The sequence below is a fragment of the Armigeres subalbatus genome, chromosome 3 (assembly GCF_024139115.2).
Source record: "Armigeres subalbatus isolate Guangzhou_Male chromosome 3, GZ_Asu_2, whole genome shotgun sequence".
Lineage (NCBI taxonomy): Eukaryota > Metazoa > Arthropoda > Insecta > Diptera > Culicidae > Armigeres > Armigeres subalbatus.
The window spans coordinates 421,848,794-421,858,875 of NC_085141.1; the positions used below are offsets into that span (position 1 = coordinate 421,848,794).

At 46.7% G+C, this 10,082-nt stretch overlaps 1 protein-coding gene across 1 annotated transcript; it reads left to right on the top strand.

Moving 5' to 3' along the window:
* The first annotated feature begins 1,686 nt into the window (after positions 1-1,686).
* On the top strand, positions 1,687-8,356 carry LOC134223115 (uncharacterized). Its single transcript, XM_062702252.1, has 3 exons — positions 1,687-1,713; positions 5,261-6,281; positions 7,530-8,356. The coding sequence occupies exons 1-3, from the start codon at positions 1,705-1,707 to the stop codon at positions 8,354-8,356; spliced, it is 1,857 nt and encodes a 618-aa protein (XP_062558236.1). The 5' UTR covers positions 1,687-1,704.
* The last annotated feature ends 1,726 nt before the right edge of the window (positions 8,357-10,082 follow it).

Here is a 10,082-nt window from a genome sequence, read left to right on the forward strand (position 1 = left end):
GTAGGAACATTCCTTGATAAATTTTAAAGAGATTGACAGTTGGGATAAGCGAAATTCGTTCCCAATTCCGAGTTATAGACTTTTTAGTACGAAAATAGCGCTCTACCGCGAGAGAGCTTCCCTCAGACCTTAATGAACACTAAGCTGCGAGGCGGCTCTGTCCCAGTGTGGGGATGTAATGCCAATAAGAAAAAGCTGTGTACAGAATATACAGTGATGTTTTTGCAGCCATCGTTGTCATGGCTATCAACTAAGCTTTTTGGTTTTCATATTTTCAACTGTTTTGAAATCCAGTTTTTGCAGGATCAATTCGTTTGATTTTTTCTAGCTTTTAATCACTACTTTTATTTCCTAGGTATAGAAGAATTCAAGGCTTTTTGATAATTTGATAGAATCAAGACAATAATATTATAACGAAGTCCACTTGAACCCTTTGTACTTTGAATAAAATATCGTTAATGATCCCTTTAGTACTTTTTATTATATTTTATGAAACACACATGAAGTTTCTAGCTAGTTCTAACAGTATTCGATTAGGTAATCAATTACAAAAATGTTGTTACTAACTTTTTCACATATCCCAATCAGCCACATACTTCTCCATTTAATGTTAGTTCTCCCATCTACCTAAGTTTCTCAAATTTCAATTTTTTTCGAGACGATGCTCCAACAAATCATGAATTTATGCTCCGTTATAGACATTAGGCACTGTTAAGAATTGAATTAGCCCAGAATAGAATTGGACCATCCTAATGTGGAACTTGATTAGGAAAGATAGTTCTCTCACTCCATCATATACAAATAACTTTTATAATCATCGTATAGAATGATCGCACCAACGATCGTAGCAGTGTAGGTAGAATCCAACCCAATATCGTTAGACCGTGTGTATCTCATATATCAAGTAGACAAGAAGCTGATCGAGTCAGTCGCAAATAAATATTCAAATCGAACGCATCTACCCCTGTATCGTACTCTATACAAAAGAGAGCAAATAAATCGCGTAGTTTTCATACACCAAGACCGGACCAAATTAGTTTAATTTCGCTACATAAAAGTTGGTCCATTCGAGCCGGATAGTTTGGTGTCGGTCGAAGTGTCATTAGTCGGTTCGCGGTTGAGTGGAATTACTCTCCGTAGTGTAGTGATAGTGTCGGACTTTGCGACTATCAAATCATAATTAAAGTGGTCACCGTGATCAAGTGACTGATAGCCCGTACGAGAATTGGCTTAGGCCGCGTGGCAGCAAAGTGCTAGTGTTTTAACTAGAACGTGGATGAAGTGACCGCTAATCTTTAGCGAAGTGCTCGTACACCCTGGCGAGAATCTGGTCTGTTCGCTCGGTTGACAGATAAAGTGGACAATTTTCACTTGGAAAGTGCAAAGGCCAATTAATTTGCTTCCTGTCCAGGTGATCGAAAACGGACTGAAAGAACGATTGTGTTATTAACTGCTAAGTGACTGCATACCCTGAAGTGGAAAGGGAAAGAAAAGTGATAAATCCGCATAGGTCGGCGAAAGGAAAAGGTGGACGTATCCTAAAAGTGTCCTGAAATTCGCGCCAAGTTGGAGTGTGGTTATCGTGGCTTGGGTATTCCGAACGCGTGGAGTTGGCTTGGCTTGGGTTCATCCATTCAAAGTGGGACAGACTCGCTGACAAAGAGGTTTACGCAGGGGTCACTGCCATTTGCCCTGTTGAAGCTGATGCCTACTGTAAGTAGAGTGCATGTATGTACTAACCCTTTCATCGGATGAACTTTTGGCGTTCTGTTTGTTCGTTGACAAAAGAGCTTTGGTTTGCGGATTTGCGAAATAATAACATTAGGTGGTGGTTACGCTTTGCAAGTTTGTAGTTGGATTTGAGCGTCGATCGCTTTACAGCTTGATCGTTCTGAGATCGCATTGAGAAACTGTAATCACACGATATGGCTCCTTCTTCGAAATCGCTTCGCAAACAAGAGCGTTTTGCTTAGACACAATGCAGAATTTGTTGCTATTTGTGGATTCCTACCAAGAAGATAGGGATAAGTTTTTGGTCGAGGGCTGGAAGAATAGATTGCAAGAAACATCCGAGCAATTCCAGTCTGTTCGCCTGAAGTTGGAGTTAATTGACGAGGATGAAGATGATGAGGAACGTGAAGCAGCGAATCGTAAGATCCGCGATAATTTCGAGAAAGGTTACGTGAAGGTTCTTGGCTTTCTGGCAGCTGCTGAGCGAAGGGCAAATCCGCCATTCCATTCGGTCGTTCAAGCTGTGGCTTCTGGTTCCGGAAACCCAAACTCTGTCCAATCCAGAATCAAGTTACCTGAGGTCAAACTTCCTTCGTTTGATGGTACTATAACTGATTGGCTACCGTTCAGAGACTTATTCAAAAGTCTTATAGATTCCAACCCGAATTTGTCCGACGTTGACAAAATGTCCTACCGGGTAGGGTCGCTATCAAAGGAGGCCAAACGTATTGTGGTGGCAATCAAAATAACTACTGAAAACTACTCGGTTGCCTGGGACCTAATTCAAAAACGATTTGACAATAAGAGCTCGTAGTCAAAATGTATCTGGATGCGCTATTTTCCATCGATCCAGTCAAACGAGAATGCTACGATTCTCTCGTGCGACTAATAGACGATTTTGAACGGAATCTCAAAATTGTATACAATTTGGGATTGGCACTGATGGTTGGCGTGTACTATTGGCTTACATGATTTACACTCGCTTGAATTCTGTCACCCTCAAACAATGGGAGAACCACCATAAGCTTATTAAGTCGACTGATGTTCCGAAATGCAAAGACCTACTCCAGTTCCTGAGAAGCCATGCTATGGTACTCCCATGTATCGCACCGTTGAAGTCTCGCTCTTGCGATCCCCCTCCAACGACTCGCTCACAGAAACTAAAGATTAGCAACATCAATTTCGTCTTAATCGCTACATCGAAGCCATGTCCGTTCTGCTAGCAAGTATCACACTCCGTCTTCAAATGTGATGTGTTCCGCAACAAAGGTATAAGCTAGTAAAGAAAAAAGGACTTTGCCTGTCTCTCGCCTGATTACCAGATAAAAAACTGCTCCTCCACTGCATGTCGTATGTGTGTGGGCAAAGACACTGCACAGTGCTACACCAACAAGCCAACAATCACTATCGCAACCACAAGCTCCGAAACAAATCCACAGTCCACCCAATTCCGAACAAACTCAATCACAGAACGCTAGAAGTCTTCAAAACACTTCAAACCCGCCTCCATCGCCAGCCACTCCAGTAGTCTCACTTCCCGCCGCAACCCCGTCGCTCAGCCACTGTTCCACCTCCTTGGTCGCCAACATTCGGAAGATCCCGTCAACGGTGCTACTGCAAACAGCTCTACTCAAGGTCGTTGATTCTAGCGGTTACGTACTGTGGGCCAGAGCTCTTCTAGACCCGGCCTCACAGCTGAATGTTATCTCCGAACGGTTGGTTCAGCGATTACATACACGGAAGACCAAGGACCACCATAGTATCGGGGGCATAGGAGGTTCCATAACAACAGCAAACCATTCCGTCTTCCTCAGAATTCACTCCCACTGCACTGATTTCAGTGCAGATTTGAAGTTTTTCGTCCTGGGTGAAATAACTCGTGATCTGCCTTCTAACAACGTCGATCTTTCCACATGGGAATGGCCATCCGATTTAGTACTCGCCGATCCTAAATTCCACGAGCCAGCCTCCGTAGATATGATCATCGGAATGGAAGTGTACTACGATCTACTTCTGGAAGGTTTCGTTAAGCTTGGCCAAGGACAGCCTGTGCTCCAAAATACCACTCTGGGTTGGGTTGTTTCCGGTAGAGTTGGTCTACGCCAACCTCCAAATCCAATCATCACCGGCCATGTTTGTAGTACGCTTTCATTAGAGGATTCCATTTCAAGATTTTGGGAGATAGAGTCGTGTCAATCTTCAAGTACGTTGTCCATCGAGGAGACAGCTTGCGAAGAACATTTTGCTGCAACCACCACCAGAGACAAAACTGGTCGTTTCGTAGTAGCGTTGCCGAAGAAGCCAGAAGTTTTGAGTCAGCTTGGAAGGTCCTACGAGGTAGCCAAGCGTCGTCTGCTATCGCTGAGTCGCCGTCTCGAAGCGAACCCGGCTCTTAAGTCAGCCTACTCGAAATTCATCAAGGAGTATTTGGATCTAGGCCACATGGAGGAAGTTCCTTTTGATATGTCGAGGTCATCAGCAGCCTACTTCCTTCCGCATCATTGCGTAGTTCGTCCGGATAGCATTACGACCAAACTCCGGGTCGTTTTTGATGCGTCTTGCGTCACAGATACCGGGATATCCCTAAATGACGCCTTGATGGTGGGGCCAGTGGTTCAGGAGGACCTAGTTTGCATTACTATGCGTTTCCGAATGCCGAAGTTTGCCATCATCTCCGACATTGAAAAATGTACCGGCAAATTTGGGTGGTTACAGTTGACCGACCCTCCAGCAGATCCTGTGGCAAGACAAGCCTGGTGACCCGGTTAGAATATTCCAACTCAAGACAGTGACATACGGGACATCTTCTGCACCATATCTGGCCACAAAATGCCTCCAGGAGTTGGCCAAACAAGGGCAATCATCGCATCCAGCCGCTGCAGTAGTTCTTGCAAATGATTTCTACATGGACGATATGATAAGCGGAGTCCACAATGTTGACGAGGGGAAGGTCCTATGCGCTCAACTCCTTGAGCTTCTGCAATCCGCCGGGCTCAGTCTTCGTAAATGGTCGTCGAATTCTCCCGAAATTCTGGAAAGTATTCCATTCGACCTCCGAGACGTACGTTCCGTACTCGATCTTGATTCTTCCGCCTCTGTCAAAACCCTAGGCCTAAAATGGACACCCTCAACGGACGAACTAGGATTTCATGTACCTAAGTGGAATGAAGAGTGTGTCGTCACAAAACGCATAGCGCTTTCAGATTCCGCTCGTCTATACGATCCCCTAGGGCTCGTAGGTCCTGTCATCGTACTCGCTAAGTGTTTCATGCAGGAGCTTTGGGAGTACAAAAAGTCTTGGGATGAACCATTAGAAGACGATCTCCGAAATCGTTGGCTCCAGTTTAGGAGCGAACTAGCTGCAGTTGATTCCATTACTGTCCCAAGATGGGTTATTCCAATCTCCCAACCAATTCTTCTTGAGGCGCATGGCTTTAGCGACGCTTCATTACGAGCATACGGCGCTTGCATCTATCTTAGAGCGGTATCGGAGTGTGGGGATATTTCTGTTCATCTTCTCACTTCAAAGTCCAAGGTCGCTCCTCTCGGAATAAGCAAGAAGCAGAAAACTATTAGCCTCCCCCGTCTGGAACTGTCTGGTGCGTTACTCTTAAGTCATCTGTTCCAGAAAGTTAAGCAAAGTTTGAAAGTCGAGATTAAGTGCTACTACTGGGTCGACTCCACCATCGTATTACATTGGCTAGCAGGAACTCCATCTCGGTGGAAGACATTTGTAGCCAATAGAGTCTCCGAAATACAGCATCTGACCCGTCATGGAATTTGGAGACACGTGGCAGGGTTGGAGAACCCCGCCGACATAATTTCTCGTGGGATGCTACCAACGCAGCTGAAAGAAACGGACCTCTGGTGGTACGGTCCAACATGGCTACAGCAGACGCCCAGGTTTTGGCCTTCCCACATACGCACGTCCGATGACGAGTTTGTCGCCGAAGACCTAGAAGAACGATCGATCGCTTTGCCAATACAAGTTCATACGACAAACCCCATCATCTCCTTAAGATCATCGTTTCCGGCATTAGTCCGCCTAGTAGCGCTGTTACGAAGATTCGGCCATAATAGCAGACCTGCCAACCGGCAACATCGAAAAATCGGATTCATCCAGGCACAAGAACTTCAAGAAGCAACCAATACTCTTGTCCGTATAGCACAAGCCGAATCGTTCCAAGAAGATCTCCGATCGCTAACCGGCGATGGTCAAGTCAAGTCGAATTCGAAACTAAAAAATCTCCGTCCAATTATGGTAGATGGCATTCTTCGCATCGGTGGCCGGCTTCGGAATGCGCCTGTTTCCGAAGACCGCAAGCATCCAATTATTCTCGGCACACACCATCCGCTCACTGAGCTTATTATAACATCCTACCATCAAAGGTTGTTACACGCAGGGCCACAGCTACTGATATCGAGTGTGCGTGAGAAGTTCTGGCCTCTACGAGTACGCAACCTGGCGCGGAAAGTTGTACATAGCTGTGTCAAATGCTGCAAGACGACAGTGTCGGATCAAATGATGGAAGACCTACCGGTTGGGGGCAGCAGGGACCATGTCCAAGGGCTTGACGACCCCTCCCCAGCTGTCTGCGAGTCAGGGAGAACTGCCTAGGGCGTGGTGGGATTTAGCAGTGGGCTCTGCTAAAATCCCTCCCAAAAAACCACAAGTGCCCGTAAGCGGACTCTATCAAAGCGACTGTGTGCCGCTTCAAAAGCACAAGCCCAGGGAGGGAGTGCCAACTGGCATGTGGAGTGTCCCTACTTCGGTAGGGTAGTGCGTGAGCTGCTTCGGCAGGGAGTGAGTGATCTGTTGTGCTGAGGCAGGAGTGTCACAGCGAGTCGCCGCCGCTATGGCAGCCTCGAAGCGCAGCAGAAGTCTGAGTATGGACTGCACATGCTAAGATAAGAGGGGCGTCGCGTAGGTACCGCGAGCAGCACCCCGAGGCCGGGGAGTGGAGTGTTAGAATAAGTTGTGGAGTGTACCTACTTCGGTAGGGTAGCGCGTGAGCTGCTTCGGCAGGGAGTGAGTGATCTGGTTGTGCTGAGGCAGGAGTGTCATAGCGTGTCTCCGCCGCTATTGTCACCTCAAAGCGCAGCAGAAGTCTGAGTATGGACTGCACATGCTGAGGCAGGAGTCGAGGTATCCCATCGACACCTCGAGGCATTGCAGTGGAGTGTTAGAGTGAGCACCTGAAAAAGGGTCACATGGAGCGAATGGTCTTTGGAGAAGCTGCTTCGGCGGCAGGGTAGCAGTGGGTTGTACCCACACACCTACAGTTGTGCACATGTAGCAGCCTGCTTCGGCAGGGTAGCGTATGGTCTGCTTCGGCAGTGGTGTGATTGATCTGCTCGTGCTGAGGCAGAGTGTCGTAGCGCAATATCTGTAGGCCCAGGCAGTTACCGCTATTGACACCTCGAGGCATGGCAGCGGAGCGTCCGGGAGAGCATCCAAGTAAGACTCAAATGGAGCGAATGGGGTGCGAGTCAGTCTCGCGTGGGACGAGTGCCTGTGTGAGCGATAATGAGTGAGTACGCTTAGTACTGCCGTCCCCCAGAAGTAGTACTGCGAGGTAGTTCCTGGGGAAACGATGGTGGAGCCAAGGGAGTTTAGTCGGTATTACCGGTATGGTCGAGTCCGACACTCCAGTACACTTCCGTGTGGTAGTTTGGCAACTACAATGCACGTGTACTGGGTTAGTGTGTAAATGCATTCTCCCTTGTAAAAAAAAAAAAAAAAAAAAAAGACCTACCGGTCGAGCGCGTGACTCCGTCCTTCCCATTCCTATACACAGGAGTCGATTTGTGCGGTCCTCTGTTCTACCGGTACCCAATGAGAAAATCTAAACCAGTTAAATGCTATGTAGCTATTTTTGTATGCTTGGCGACAAAAGCGATTCACATTGAGCTTGTCGCCGACCTCTCAACTGCCGCATTCATCGCGGCGCTGAAGCGTTTCGTAGGCCGCCGTGGCCGTCCAGCAGTGATTGAATGTGATAACGCAAAGAATTTCGTCGGAGCCTCACGAACCCTTGCGGACCTCATGGAGCAATTCCGCTCCCAGCAACACAAACATGCTGTCACCACTTACTGTGGTGAAGAAGGTATATTCTTCAAATTTATTCCTCCACGCTCTCCAAATTTCGGCGGCCTTTGGGAGGCCGCAGTAAGGTCTTTCAAGAAGCATTTCAAGACAACAATCGGAACCACGGTACTCCTCAAGGATGACCTCGAAACGGTCTTAGTTCAGATCGAGAGCTGCCTAAACTCTCGACCGCTAACGCAGCTGACATCCGAACCAGAGGACCTGGAAATACTTACACCAGGGCATTTTTTGGTTCACCGCCCACTGGTTTCCATTCCAGAACCTTCGTACGAGAATGTACCAACCAACCGCCTGGATCGCTACCAGCATACGCAAGAATTTGTCCGGCGCATTTGGAAGCGTTGGAGTACAGACTACCTCTCTGGACTTCACCCCCGCACGAAATGGACTCGTTTGCGGGATAATATCAGCATCGGCACAATGGTGCTATTAAAAGACGATAATCTTCCGCCGCTAAAGTGGCACTACGGTCGTGTTACCCAAATTTTCGTGGTGACGATGGAAATGTTCGGGTAGTCTCTGTCCGAACCAAAGATGGCGAATACCGCCGCGCTATATCCAAGATTTGCGTGCTACCAGTATCGCAACCAGCTCCCGCTGGTAACAACGATCTACTCGAAGAGATGTAGCAGCATGCTCTGTGCTGTTGCGTTATTTTTTGTCAATTTCCTTATCTTAAGTACGCAACTAATGCTTCTTCCTATTCTCGGAAACTTTCGCATCGGTGGCAAATGAGACAACTTCTCTTGGCACTCTGGTCATCCGACGACAGCTGGCGTTGTTATACGACTGCTTACCTCAACCAACGTCCTGTAACCTTGTGTACACCCCGTTCGAACGCTGTAATCAACCCACCGGATTTCCATCAGGCTCCAGTACTTAGTTCCGAACGTGAGCCGTTCCGGTTTTACACCGTCAATCTATTGCACACTATATAACTTCCGTCTCGAGGTAATTCAAATGAACAATATGCAACGTCTGAACTTAATCGCCACGTCGTCGAGAGCCTATGCCAGCGTGTGAAGCACAACCCAATCAGTCGGCAACCCATCGATCGCATCGAATCAGCAACCCGCTGTTTATGAAGAGTCGGCGGACCGCCGAACGATTGAAACTAGATGTCAACACATCATCGGTCAACGAGCCCCTGCAATGCACTGTTCGACCTCGAGCCACCATCGTAACCCGAAGAAGCACGTGTAAAATCCGAAGAATTGTTTATATTTGCATAGAAGCACATGTGTGCCGGTCCACCTTATAGCTAGACAAATAGGGTTTGTTTGAAAATAAAACTTTTCAACGGTGGCCGGCTATGTTAAGAATTGAATTAGCCCAGAATAAAATTGGACCATCCTAATGTGGAACTTGATTAGGAAAGATAGTTCTCTCACTCCATCATATACAAATAACTTTATAATTATCGTGTAGAATGATCGCACCAACGATCGTAGCAGTGTAAGTAGAATCCAACCCAATATCGTTAGACCATGTGCATCTCATATATCAAGTAGATAAGAGCCGGATCTAGTCAGTCGCAAATAAATATCTAAATCGAACGCATCTACCCCTGTATCGTACTCTATACAAAAGAGAGCAAATAAATCGCGTAGTTTTTTTACACCAAGACCGGAGCAAATTAGTTTAATTTCGCTACAGGCACATTGCCATTGAATGGCAGGTGGTATTTAGGCGTGAATAAAGCGCATTTTCCCTCACGTTTCTCTAATGGTAATTCGCAGAACCGTTGTCCGATATCCGGAAAGATCGTGGATATCCAGCGCTGGGAACAGTTAACAAGCCCAGGGAGCGTTGATAACAACTGGCAATCATACTCCAGGACGTTCAAGGAACCGAAACCAAATCCATACTTTTACCGCCACCATTAGGCAATAGGCTCAAGGTCGTTGACAATCGTTTTATTCAACTGTCACCAAGCATATCCTGCTCGACCATTTATCGGCAACTATACGGTCAAATCCGGGTCACAACCCGGATCTAATCTAATCTAATCCAACTAGATCCGGATCTACACTATCGGAACCGCATGAAATGGTAATCTTAATCAATTTCAATTCAATCAAGTTCAAATTAATTATCCTGCTCGGGTTAAATTAAGTTAGTCTGAGTATGCAGAGAGCAGAAATATTTATTTATGGGGATGTAATGCCAATAAGAAGAAGAAGAAGATGTATTCAACACACTTGGTGATCATACTATGCCATTTAAAACACGATATCATACC

What these genes read in the sequence shown, in the direction of transcription:
- LOC134223115 (XM_062702252.1), top strand. An exon ending in AGACCTACCGGTTGGGGGCA is followed by an intron (nt 6,282 to 7,529) that starts GCAGGGACCATG and finishes TCCTATACACAG; the next exon opens with GAGTCGATTTGTGCGGTCCT.